The sequence below is a fragment of the Choloepus didactylus genome, chromosome 10, assembly GCF_015220235.1.
Source record: "Choloepus didactylus isolate mChoDid1 chromosome 10, mChoDid1.pri, whole genome shotgun sequence".
Classification (NCBI taxonomy): domain Eukaryota; kingdom Metazoa; phylum Chordata; class Mammalia; order Pilosa; family Megalonychidae; genus Choloepus; species Choloepus didactylus.
Genome location: NC_051316.1, coordinates 61,679,857 through 61,694,173, shown reverse-complemented (window position 1 = coordinate 61,694,173; position 14,317 = coordinate 61,679,857). Strand labels below are relative to the sequence as shown.

Sequence of the window (14,317 nt, the reverse complement as noted above, 5' to 3'; positions counted from 1 at the left end):
CACATGTGGGGCACTAGCTTCAAACAGTTCAATTCAGTTTCATTAGTTTTAATTTCATCCTAATACAAGTATGGAAAAGAAACACAGTCAGAGTAAATCACAGGATTTTCTTGGGTGGAGGCACTAATAGATCACTGGAAGGTCTGTAAGATGTCTATGTGCTGTTTGACTATTTGATAATACGTATTTTCTTTTGCTTTACTGCTTTTAAGGCTAGCAGTATTGTAAATGTGTGCCCCTTATATAGTACTCTTGCTTTTGGTAGAGTCAGTCTGAGTCAATGTAATGGAAGAGACTCACAGAGCAAGTTTATTCTAGATATCATACTAAAAAAAAACACTTCCCATTTAGTGACTATTATATTTAATTATGTATTGCTGCTTGTTTTTTGCCATTTAAAAACATTTTGCCATTTTCCCTCATTTAGGATTTCTGTAATGCTGTTAAAATAACAATTGCTTGATTATTCAACTCTTTTCATTTAGCATGGGCGGTTATGCAGTGGAGACCACATTCTAAAGATTGGTGACACAGATCTGGCAGGAATGAGTAGTGAGCAAGTAGCACAAGTCCTCAGGCAGTGTGGAAACACAGTTAAGTTGATGATCGCAAGAGGTGCCATAGAAGAACCGACAGCATCCACCTCTTTGGGCATCACCCTCTCCTCATCCCCATCTTCTACATCAGAGATGCGGGTAAGTAGGTAACAAAGTTAATGTGAAAATCAGAGACAACAGCACTTAGGTGACAGTGGTGTTTATTTAGAAACTAGACATTAATGCTCATATTTAAGTGCTAAAGAGTGAAATGGAATTCAAAAATAGGGTCATTTCAGCACCAACCACATTTTATTAAGCAGGAATACTGTGTAACACAGATGAAAAGAAGATTGATTAAAAAATTCTAGATTGTTGCTTTACATTTTTCTATTTTTCTCTAAGCACTGCATTTTCAAGGATAATAATTCTGAAATATGGTTAAAATTATAAAGGATTATTTGCTACTTATGCCAAAAATGTTTATTAATTCCTTCTCTCAGTTAGAAGGTCCTCTGAAGGTAGGTCATAAGCCCTAATCATTCCCTTTCAGCAAGTTTCTTTTTAGTTTTTTTGGAGGGGGGAGGTGTGTGTGAAGGTTGAGGCATGGAGACAGGCTTGATGGGGGTGAATAAGGCCTACTATAACTTTTCACTGTTATTGCTTTAAGGTATGCGATAGAACTGTTATCAGATTTATAATAAGAAGCAATTTTATTGGCTTAGTTATATAATCTTTTAAACAAAAGTCATGCTTTTGGGGTTGCAAAAAAAGCCTTATTCATGGGCATAGCCTTCCATCATTGTCCTTGACTTGATATGAAAGAAGCTGAAAAGCTGGAAAGTTTCAAAATTTTTGGAATGTAGTGGTTATCTCAGATAGTTGGCAGTTCACAAGCCTATACTGGATAAAATATCAACAAAGCAATTTTACCCAGGGATCTCTTAAATATTTAGGAAGAGAATTATGCCAAATTCCTACTCAAGCTGTATGGCAAATGCTAGTCCTACATTCCTTTCCCGTAGATATAAAATCATCTATATACTTATTTCTACTGAAGTTTTTTCCAACCAGTTGCTACAAATATATGCTTTTAAGTATCCTAATCTCCTTCATGAGCCCTTTAAAACTTTATTAGACACTTGAAATTTCCATGATTTTGTTGTTTTTAGGCTTGAGTTCAGTTGCTATTTTTTGCAAAGAGAAAGAAGTAAACAAAGAAAGCTTGTTTATGAAAGTCTTTAAATGGCATTCTTTTGTGATAAACAAAACATTTTATTCAGCAATACATAAATGAATGCAATACCAAAAACCACTTGGTGTAATTGAAAGCTTAGAAAAATATCTATTCTGTGCATATCATCATTTCTGAAGCTTGTGCCCCTTTTAAAACCATTCGATAGTCAAATTGCCACCCTCTAAAATAGCACTTGCATAAGTCTTATTAAAAATAGAAAACACATTTGTTTCAACTGAAGCAGATTTCATCCTGTCATTTTCTTGTAATTATCTAAACTTCAAATTTTTGCTAAGTTTGCACAGATAATTATGTGCAAAGAAAAAAATAAATCAAACTTTAATATAAAATTATATCTCATTAAGGTGGATCATCAGTAATATACTGTCAATTTGTTTTAAAGAAAATCTGAAAATATTACCAGCTAGCCCCAACCTGTGTGTCCACTTGAGTCTAGAGCTTTGATTCTGTTCTAAGGGTTCTCTAGAATCTGCTGACAACCACCCTAATACATAATGCCAACTGCTAAGTTATGACCTATTGCACTGGTCCACTAGTCCTTAGTTTAGGGGAGCCTTTACCCTTCAGTTCAATATACAGTAACAAATCTATATGTTAGAGGAAGCTGAAGTTTGAGAAATGTGCTCTCAGCAATCATTCCAGGAATGAAGAATGCCAATGCAAAATTGCATATTTTCCTCATAAATAGTTTTTCATAATAAAATCTGAATTTACAAAACAAATAGACAGTTTAAATAGTTCACTGATGCATTTCACTAGAGTTCAAAATAAGTAATCAGCTGATTAATACCAGATCTGGAGAATAGAGTAACTTGTATTCATGGTGTTAGAATCAATTATCAACTAAAGATAATTGTAGCAACTAACATTTCCTGAGTGGACACTATGGCCCCTACACCCTACTAAAGACTTAACATACAGTATATCATTTAAGAGCAGGGACTTTGCAACTAGATGATCTTAGTTTGATTCCTGCCTCTACTAGATTAATAGATTACTGTTTGTACTTTGAAAAGTTTCTGTGCCTCTGTTTCCCTGGAAAAAAGGTAACATAGTAATTGTATTTACCCCATAATCTTGTTCTAAGGGCCAAATGAATTTAGATATATCAAATGAATATTACAATGAATATTAGCTGGATTTGTTGTTGGTATTATTATTCCTGATATACAGTTGGGCAAAGCAATACTTGGAAAGATGGTGGCAAAGCTAGATTTGAATTTGTTGATCTGAATGCAAAACGTGAGCTCCTTCAGAAATGGATATTAGCCTTCTCTGAAAATAGAGTTTATTAATAAGAAAATATTTGATTTTTAAAATTTAAAACGCAAACAATAGTGTATCTTTCTGGTAAGAGGAGTACGTAGGATATCAAAAGTTCAATCAGCAACTGCAAAGACTACGATAAATCAATTCAGTTTTAACACTGACTACTCAGAATTAGCCAGACTCCACAGGTTTAGCGCAGTCCTCTACAAAACTGCCTTTCAGGTACCAGTTGCAAGTTTGTGGGCCCTGACCACCTGCACTTCTGACCAACTGATTACAAATTTGGGGCATTCCACCACCCCCTCAGGCTTGACAATTTGCTAGAATGACTCACAGAGCTCGCTGAAAGTGCTATATTTATGATTATAGTTTTATATAGTAAAAGGATACAAAGAAGAAGAAGCTAAAAGAAGAGATGCATAGAGCTCAGGTCTGGGAGGGTCTCAAATGCACACTTCCTTGTCCTCTCCTCATGGAGTCGGAATGTGTCACCTTCCTGGCACAGCAGTGTCATCATCCATCCTGGAAACCCTTTTGGACTCTGAGTGTCCCAAGTTTATATGACATTTCATTATGTAGGCATGACTGATGGAATTAATGCCCACGTGGTTAAGCTCAGTCTCCAGCCACATCGTGGGCTGATGTGACCTGGGCTTTCTGGTTTGGCCAGCCTCCCACCGTCAGACGGCAGCTCTCACTGGCCCCTGCTTGTAACTGTGAGGTGTGGTTCTGGGCCCACCAGAAAGAAAAAAACACATTCTTATCACAGGAAATTCCAAAGATTCAGAGGTTGCTTTCTCAGGAACTGGGGACAAAGACCAGCCGAGTTTTGCATTATACCACAGGGAGGTTCAACTTTATTGCTGACACTCCTTTCTGAGTGAAAAAGTGAAGCTGAATCCATGTTCTTATGATGGAAAGAGTAGGCGCTATTATAATTCTCTGACATCTATGTCAGATTATTCCTAAATAAAGACTGCAGTTTTTGAACTTGTTTTGTTTGTTTACATGTTTATTTATGTCTTTGTATATTTATTTATCTATTTTTATTGTAGGTTGATGCTTCTACTCAGAAAAATGAGGAAAGTGAGACATTTGATGTGGAACTCACTAAAAACGTCCAAGGATTAGGAATTACCATTGCTGGGTACATTGGAGATAAAAAATTAGGTAGTTATAAATGCCAAATATTTTGTTTCTTAAACTTAGTGATTGCCTTTAGTATCTTTGTTTCATGAAATATTGAATCAGCATTACATGTTTTCAGATTGTTGGATAAACTGAAAACTTCCTTAGTAATAATTTAATGTGGGTGACTCTGATACTGTATTTAAGATAGACAAAACAATTGTCTTATTCTTTAGCCTGTTTCTACTGGTGATTTTGTTTGTGTGGTTTCTTGATCTATGCAAAATTAGGATATATTTGGAGAATGGAGGATAAATTTTCTTTATGGGTGCTTTGTAAATAGTGACAAATAACCTGTTTTTAATTCTAGAACCCTCAGGAATCTTTGTAAAGAGCATTACAAAAAGCAGTGCTGTTGAACATGATGGAAGAATCCAAATTGGAGATCAAATTATAGCAGTAAGTAACCCATTTAATAATAGCTTTGTTAGTTTTCTTGTCAAGATATGCATTCTCCTAATTTACCCTGTTTTGAGAACAACATTTAGCTTAGTACTAATTTAAGCTTACTCTGGTGACTTGAGGCTGTCACTACAATTGCCTTTTTTGTTATTTTCTGGAGGTAAAGTACAGCATTGGATAGAAGCTTTACTGACACAATTCAGTTTTAAAGTTTGGGAACTTGCTTTCTTGAATGAATTTTGATGTCATAACCTTTAGTGTACTTGAATCTGAACTTGGGATGTATGCTTTTATTATTATTATTATTATTATTTAACATTAGCAGAAAGTCAGTTATTGGTGGCTCCATGGCCAGTATACCTTTCAACTCTAGAAACAGACAGGGATTCTTTAAAAGAAACAGATCCAGCCCTTCTTAATCCAGTCAAGCCCATCATTGTGTTAGAGGTGATGACCATCAGTGTGTTTCAAGCAGGTGGCTAGTCATGGTGATGTGCAGTGGAAACCGATTCTCCAGTCTTCTGTCAAGAAACATATTCAAGGAGATTCTGCCAAAGGGTTTCTTAGTCAAATAAGATTAGGAAAAACTTCATACAGTATGGTCTCTTAGATCTTCACAGCACACTTGAAAACTCAAGGACCAGAGGAGTCCTGCAGTAGGGAGACCTGTGTACTTTTTTACCATTGGTTCCTAAACTTTTGTAATCACAGGATCTTCCTTTCCCCAAATATGTATTAATATATATTCTTTGGAAAATATCTGGGGGAATGCAGATTCTTCTTAATATGCATTTGTTTATGCTTAAGTCTATGTTGATAATAAGAAGAAGAAAGTAGGATCTTAGTAGAAGAGAACTTTATTTCTACCCTTTTACATTGCAACTGTCCTGAGTCTTCTTGGACAATAATTCTATGATAGTCCTACCTAAATCTAAAGCTGTTCACCTCTTGAAATCTACTGTAGAGACTAAGGTGCATTTACCCTCTCTGGCTAAATGCTACCTGTATGAGCTTTTCCCACTGTGGGTCCATTTTATCACACAATGAAAATTAGCCACTTTACATTTTTTATTTTATAGGGTGGAGGGAGAGTGAAAGATGTAGAGTCTAAATCCGTATTTGGTACTAAATTAAAAACTGAAAACATAGCATATTTACATTTTTTCTAAGCTAGATATTTAAATTCTTCAGAAAGTTTCTTTATATTTTTTAATTAAAATAACTTTATTGAGAGATAATTCATATACCATGCAATTCACCCATTTAAAGTATACAATTCAATAGCTCTTAGTATAGTCACAGAGTGGTGTATCCATCACCACAGTCAACTTTAGAACATTTTCATCACCCCAAAAGAAAACCCATCACACTCCTTAGCAGTCATTCTCCCAGCCCCTTCGTTCCTCTGGCCTAGGCACCCACTGTCTACTTTCTGTCTTTATGGATTTGCCTTTGAGACTGGCTTTTTTTCATTTAGCATAATGTTTTCAAAGTTTATACGTGCTGTGGCATGTAACAGTACTTCAATTATTTTCATGGTTGAATAATATTCTATTGTATGAATATACCACATTTTATTTATCTGTTGGTTCTGGACTTTTGTGTTTCCATGTTTTGGCTATTATGAAGAATACTGCTGTGCGTATTTGTGTACATGATTTTGTGTGGAAGTATGTTTTCATTTCTCCTGGCTATTTACCTAGGTGTGGAATTGTTGGATCACATAGTAATATATGTTTAACTGTTTAGCAAGCCTCTTGATTCAGTTTCTTTCCCTACACAATTGGGATAAGAAAACTTCCCTTGTATGATTTTTGTAAGAATTAAATGAGAAAATTTAATTGAAATACCTGGTATAATACTTGGCACATAAGTACAGTTTTATTAATTAGGCAGATGCTTATTGAGGACCTGAAATAAGTACACATTTGAAAGAGTCTCGCAACAGCTTCTCGTCACACTTGTCATTATTTTCGTTCTAATATAAGTGAAATCTCAAATCTTCGTTCTAATGTAAGTGAAATCTCAAATATTTCCCGTAAGTGAGATCAATGATATGGGAAATTGTTGACTCAAAGGTTGAAGCATCCTTCCCCTTAGGTTTTCTCTTGCTCTCAAAATCAATCACTGTCTTCACTGTCCTCAATATTCTGAATTTTCATTCTATTTTTTGGCTCTTTATATGAGTTTTTCCACAGTGCTCTCTTTTTTTTTTATATTAGAGAAGTTGTGGGTTTACAGAACAATCAAGCATAAAATACAGGATTCCAATATACCACCCTTTTATTAACAACTTGCAGTGGTGTGGACATTTTTTATAATTGATAAAAGTACATTTTTACGGTCGTACTATTAACTGTAGTCCATGGTTTAACCTAGGATTCACTGTTTGTGTTGTGCAGCTACTTGGATTTTTTTTTTTAATTTTTTATTCTAGTAGCATGTATATAACCTAAAATCTCACCTTTTTAATTATATTCAAATATATGATTCAGTGCTGTTAATTATATTCACAATGTTGTGCCTCCATCATGACCATCCATTACCAAAACTTTTCCAAACATCGTATGATCTCACTGATAAGAAATAATTAGAATAAGCAATCAAGTCATAACTAGAATATAGGTTACTAGGGGTTGCTGTGGGGAGTAGGTAATAGGGAGTTAAGGCTTAAAAGTTCTGATTTTTAGTTTTTATTTTTAATAGCATTTTCTTACTTTGAAGTTAGAAGCACCTTAAACTCTTGGAGACCATCAAGCAATGCTTTTAATCAGGCATTAATTTTGTGAGAAATGTTACCATCCTGTGGACTTTCGAGATAACGGCAGTAAGGTCCTTCACACCTGGTTGCATTTTCACAACTTTGGCTATTTGTTTGCTTTTGTTTAGCAGCAACTATGTGGAGCTCTACTCTATTTTAATTTTGCAATTGTTAAATTTGTTAATTGTGTAAGAAAATTTGGGAAATTGTTATTTGTAACATTAAAATTCTTTTTTGTTCTATGGTTGGGTAGGGTTTCACTATAGGCATTATTACAGGAACAGGGAATAAGCCAGGCTTCTGCCTCCCCCACCCCTCATTTTATATATTGATGTTCTTTAGAAGATTTTGACAAAAGGTTTCCCTTGTCTGGTTTTGTTTTTTTTAAGTTGACCATACTTGTCATTAGATAAAATCATACAGTCTCTTGAATGATACACAGTGATCGTTGCTAAATGCAGTGTGGAATTGTGATTGATAAAACAATACTAACTCGTGTAACAAGCATGTTAATAAGGGTAATATAGTCAAATGTTGCTTTTGATATTTTTTGATCTCGTTACTGGGCTCACATTCTGTTTATGTGCAGAGTGTTTCAGAGATGGGCTTGGCAGACTAGACTGAATGTGCCAAGAAGTTTGGATTTTTGTAATTTGTTCCAACTACTGTTTTTCCCCTTTAATTTTTCCTGTTAATTGTGGTATCTGGACCACACATAATGTTGGAGCTCTTCCTTTCCTGAGATAGTGCCTAGGCAATTTGCTGCCATTCCCCATAGTTCCACAGAGCTCTTGTGGTTCCTTTGGGGCTGAAATGCCCTCTTATCTTTCTCCTGTGAAATGAGGGATTAGTACTGGCTAGAGTCCCTGAGTCAGGCTCTGGGACCCTTGACTAACGTGTTGTGTTAGTGTAATCAAATGGAACAGAAATTGCTCCTGTGAAGGCTGGATATTTCGTGTTTGTTCTGTGCCTTTTTACACACTATAAATAGTAGTACCAGTTCTTGGGTGTTTTCATGTGTTGGGCACTTTGTATTTTACAATTCTGAGAAAATAGGTACCATTATTCCCAAATTATAGATAAAGACACTGAGGAGATAGGAAATTGAACCTAAGTCTAGATTCAAAAGTCTATGATTATTCTACGACCACAATTTATTCTGTGCAAATATCATCCTTTCACATTTGGATCATTTGGTTAAGGAATATATTTTGAAATGCAAGTCATTAAGTTTTGTAAGTAAATAAGAAAATTCATTTTTTTCTTTATATATTCAAAGGTTATTGCTATGATTTAGACAAAGCCATAAACAAATTTTCTTAATGAAACTAATTTTAAAGAACTGGGCTATAAAAATCTATTGCAAATCTATTGGGAAAACACACACACACACACACACACACACACACGCACACAAGAACTTGCAACCTAAAGCTTCATGCGTTTTAAGCATTTTTATGTAATCTCAATTGAGTTGGTTTTTTTTTTTTTTTTTGGCCACTTTTTTCCTCTTCTTCACTGTCCTGAGAGTGAATAACTTATTTATTTATTTAGATTAAATTTTTCCTTCGAGGTTTAAAGAATATAAAATTTGTCATGGTTGGAAAAAAACTTTCTCATGGAAACCGCTATGAAGTTTATGGCTTAAAATTCCAGAAAAATTTTATATATCTATGTTTATATGAGTACTATGCTTGTCTTTACCTTTTTAATTTTTATATATTACTTAAAATATAATTGGGAAGTCTATTCATATCAACATATATAGACCTATTGTAATATATTTAAGTAGCCCTAATTCATCTACAGTTGTACTGTTTACAGTTTAATTTAGTGTTATAAACAGACTATTACTTAGCATTGTATATATCTTCTCTTTTAAAGACTAAGACTTGGAACATTTGAATATTAATATTAATATTATTTAGATTTGACTTTCACTTATTTTGTTTCTCTGAGCTGAATTGTTATGCCACAATTTTGCCTTACTTTGAATTTTAAATTCTGATTAATCTCTCAGTTGGCCGGAGTGGTTTGAGGAACTTTTTCAAGAAAAGAATGTGGTCGGTAGACTTTTCAAACCTTGCATGTCTGAGAACATCTTCTGTTGCCTTTGTATGCTTATAGCAATTTGTGTGGGGAAACCAGATAATTGGACAAGAAGGATATAAAGGATAATTTTAAACAACGTCTCTTATTTTGACATCAACTATTCCTTTTAATTTTCCATTTTGGAGGTTTCTCCTTTTCCCCTGGAAGAAATTTTAGTCAAGTCCTATGACTTACATTAGTCTTACAGAATTAAAATCACCAAACAGTCCCAATTTGGTAATTAAAAATTTCCCTCCCAAATAATCTAATTTAAAACTCACTCCTACCCCCTCACCCAGCAGAAGCCTGCTGTGGGATAGAGGGTATTTACCCACTCTGTTTTTTTGCCACCTGTCTTTTCCTTCCCCAGATTCTTATTGTGGTTTCTGGCCCTACCAGGGTAAAGGTTGGCAGAAGGGAGAAGGATGTAAGGGGAACAGGGCAACCTGTCCTTGACTGCTGCCATGGTAAGCAGGCTTTGTGCTGCATGATCCTAGGCAGCTGTTTAAAATTGACTACCTTGGGGGTGCATTTTTAGTTCTTGGCAGAGCCCAGTGGAGATGTTTAACTTAACTTCCTGTGATGGATTTCTCATCTGGCTGATTCTTCTTAACTTCTCTTCTCCTTTCTCAGAAAGTCTGTTCCATAGATTCTCTCTGTTGGATCTCGTCATTCCCTAGGGGTACTCTTGGGAGGGTTTGAAGTGGCTTCAGCCTGGCTTGCTCATGTGTGTGGCGCTCTTTTGTTCTCTGAGAAACATTTTTCTGTTATTTGCACTGACTAATTCAGGGAGTGGAGCAGGTCCCAACATAACAGCAGTTTTGTGTTTCTCCACTGTTAAAGCAGCTAGTCACTTCTCCCTTATCCTCCAGATGGAGTTAGACACAATCCACTGCAGCATTCACTGATGCAGATGACACAACTCTTTCTACTTGAAGTCAAGGGGGAAATATTCCCATTTCCCCTGGGTGGGAGTGGGATGGGGCTTCAGTATTCTTTTCTCCAAAAGATATAAGTCCTTTAAAATTTTTCTGAACCTTCAACAACCCAGCCCTTTTATGCCCCATTTGTGTGTGAATTGTCTAACTTATTTCTTGAACACCTACCTGGTTTAAATTGCTGCATGGTACCACCTCTCACAACTCATTTTGGTATAGGGTATCAACAATCATAGTATCTCATCAAAATTTGCTTTTAAGATACATTACCTGGAGTATAAAACTCTTGGTTCATGAAATCCTTCCCACAAATTCTATAGGTAACCTACTCTTTCAGCCACCTAAATGCTGGTAGATTTTTTTTTTAGATCTTTGAAATTGAAGAGTTTTATCAGTATGTGTCCTTGTGTTAGATTTTTTTCTTTCATTTTATGGCTTTTCATGTGCCTCTTTGATTTATAGACTCAAGTTAAGTTTTCCTGATTCCTGAATATGCTGGATTTCCTAGATCAGTCTATATGTCTTCAGTCTTATTTCTCTGCTCATTTTTATCTTTACTTGTTTCCTTTGAGATATGGGAGAATTGCATGATCCGGTCTTCTATTTCCTGACTTCATTTTTGCTGTATTTAAAATTTTGTTGACTTCCTTCATTGTAAATTTTGTTTCTTTGTTTTTCTGGTAGATATTTGTTTCTTCTTTGTAACCGTAATCCCTACTTCCATAAATGCAATGAAATTTGAATATTTTGAAACAAAGTTTTAGAAAATGTCTTTTTCCTGTTCATTGCAGTAAGAATTTCATAGGAAGGTGTTTGTACTGATGATTCCGTGTGTATCTTATTCCATGTCCTCTGACCTTTAGACATTTTCAGAAAGAGCTATGCTTGTACAAATGGGAGTTGAGATGGGTTCTGTTGCAGACTCTTGGTTTTGTCCAGATGATTCAGGAACTGACCAAGGAAGAAGGAAGGGGAAAGTTTAAATTTATTCTAATTTCACTTGCTTTGTAGATTAACAAATTAGAGAGACCAATGCTAGAGTATAACAATGGGGAATTTGCCTCTCTGTGCTGAAAGATTGTTTTCTGTGTTGGTTGTGACAGCCATGACATAGGTGACTTTGTGTGTGTGCATGTGCACGCACATGAATATTTAATGTGATTTTCCTTATGTGGAAATGATTCCATGCTGCTGTGTGCCCCCACCTTGCACTCAGTTATTTCTTGAAGTCGCCAGTTGGGGTCCATGCGTGCCATCTACCTGCCTTCTTTTAATGAGAGAGTGTTAGTGGATTGTGGGATTTTACCAAAGTTTCTTCTTAAACACCAGACAAGTTATTCCCTTGTATATAGAATCTCAGCTTGCCTGCCTTCCATCTGGTCACATGCAGACTTTTTCTAGTAGAAATTCTTCCAAGTTACTGGTATAAGGACTTTTGTCTTTCCTTAATTTCTAGTTTTGTTGCAGTATTTTCTCTGTTATTATATTTTATAAGACTTTCAAAAAGGGAATTAGCAAGGTAGGGGTAGTAGGAAGGAAGAAAGAATAGATACATATGTTCAAGTAACCATCTAGGACAGAAGTTTCATGAGATATAAGGAACCTTTAAAGTATAAGAGTATCAACTAAATCAGAGGTATCTAAATTTTTGATTGAATATCTGTATCATTTTAAAAAAAGACTTATTTTCTCCCTCCTTCTCTTCCCTTCTCTCTACCTATTCATGTATAATATATGCTAATTAATATATTGTGTACATTATGTATCACATATAAAACAGAAATGAAATTGAAAAACATATTTAATTAAAAGTTCTACTGTTTTCTTCCAGAAACCTCTGTAGTAATGGTACTCCATCTTGGAGACCACCCATCTAGGTCTTATTCTAATTCTCATTCTTTTAATAAATATTTGAGTACCCTGCTGTGGCCAGTATTGTGCTTAGAAAGGCATGACATCACCCTGCCATTTCATTGCTGTTCGGTATTTTACAGATATTCAAAAGGAGTATCAATAAATTTATTGTTCCACTTTTCCACACTGTTTTCACTGTGATTATCTGTTTTTTTTTTTTTTAAATATGGTGCTATAATTTGCATTTATCTCATCCAAAAGGTAATTTTATTTACACATAAATCTTTGGCATATGAGCCAATAGTGATGTACTTCCATTTGGGATGAATATCTGTGCAGACAGCCCTGTGTTTTGGTGATGCAGTTGTAAACAAAAATGACACAAAGCTGGTTCTCGTGGAGCATAGAATCATAAATACTGTAGTGACAATGTAAAATTAAAATTCTCATAAACATAATGAAGGAAGATGGGCAAGAGGGGGATTTGACCATGGTCAGGGAGGTCAAGATAACTTATTTATGGAATTAACTGTTGAACTGAAGTCTGAAGCAACTAGAAAGTAATGTAAAAGAAGGTACAGAAGTATGAGCTCCATCCCAGAAGTCTTGGTTCATAATTTTGAGAAGTGAAGCCCCAGGAATCTGGATTAACAAAAATAAACAAAACCCTCCCAAGTGATCTAGTACATCTAAGATAGTTCTGGTTCCCTGGCCCCAAATAGGTGTTAGGGTATCACTGCCTGTTCCCCAGACTCCTCATACTAACAGGTAATAAATACGCATGTTGTGAATGGGTAATACAAATGTCCTTTTGATTTTTAACATGTGTTGTTGTTTCTAACAGGTAGATGGAACAAACCTTCAGGGTTTTACTAATCAACAAGCAGTAGAGGTGTTGCGACATACAGGACAAACTGTGCACCTGACTCTAATGAGGAGAGGAATGAAGCAGGAAGCCGAACTCACATCCATGGAAGACGTCACAAAAGATGTGGTTGTATCACCTCCTAGTGCTAGTATAAGCAAAGGTAATATCAAATTAGTCTGGTTTTCCATTCAAATTTTATATCATTTAGATGTTTTCTAATTCTGAAATAATTTATTTAAAAATGGTTACCTAGAGAGTGGGTAAAGCACTTCCTCTCCTATTTGTTCAATCACCATTTCTCAAATAGAAACATGCATGGTCATTTCCCTTTCTGCTCCGACCATACCTTACTTTTGGATGTCATGCAATGCTCTGTCTTTGGTGATAGGACCAGTCTTGATCTGATTATTTATGTGGTCTCATGATGTCTAAATGCTCATCCTTTCCAGTAAGCAAATTACTGGAATTCTCATGTAGCTCAGTGCTGTAAGGGTTTGCTGGTAGGACTGTTGGCCGGGAGATGCTGTTTGATTGCTAAAACCATTCCGGTGTTTACTCCGTATACTACTTACTTCAGTATTAGGGGAAAGTGAGGCACATCAGTGGAGAAATTTGTCACTTCTTTGGTCCTATTAATTCGGAGAACTTTCCTTTAAGTACATATGGTTATTGAAGAGTTTACCTTCTAAAAACAAACTGTTATCTAGTGATTAAAATTATAGGTATATACCCCAAAGAATTGAAAATAAATATTTGAAAAGCTATTTGTACACCAGTGTTCATAGCAACATTATTTGCAGTTGCCAAAAAAGAGTCCACGTGTTCATAAACTGCTGACTGGAAAAACAACATGTGGTATTTACATGCAATGGAATATTATTCAGCCATAAAAAGGAATGAAGTTCTGATTCATGCAATAGCATAGATGAACATTGAAGACATCGTTTTAAATGAAATAAGCCAGCACAAAAGGGCAAATATTATTTGATCTCACTTATATGAAATAACTAGAATATGCAAATTAATAGATTTTAGATTACCAGGGGGCAGGGGTGCTTAATGGATACAGTTTCTGTTTGAAATGATGGAAACTTTCAGTAATGGATGGTGGTGATGGTAGCATATCTTTCTACCTTTGTAAATGTAATTAGT

General features: G+C 35.3%; 1 protein-coding gene across 8 annotated transcripts in view; it reads left to right on the top strand.

Moving 5' to 3' along the window:
- The window catches only part of MPDZ (multiple PDZ domain crumbs cell polarity complex component), a 202,607-nt gene that overhangs the window by 80,196 nt on the left and 108,094 nt on the right, over positions 1 to 14,317 (top strand). For all 8 annotated transcript variants that reach the window (XR_005219116.1, XM_037851251.1, XM_037851252.1 and 5 more), the window contains 4 exons: positions 486 to 695; positions 4,119 to 4,233; positions 4,562 to 4,650; positions 13,142 to 13,325. Coding sequence is in view for 7 of the 8 variants with exons in the window: in XM_037851251.1 (XP_037707179.1) it covers positions 486 to 695; positions 4,119 to 4,233; positions 4,562 to 4,650; positions 13,142 to 13,325 (598 nt within the window). In the remaining variant the exon portion in view is untranslated. The remainder of the gene's footprint in view (positions 1 to 485; positions 696 to 4,118; positions 4,234 to 4,561; positions 4,651 to 13,141; positions 13,326 to 14,317) is intronic.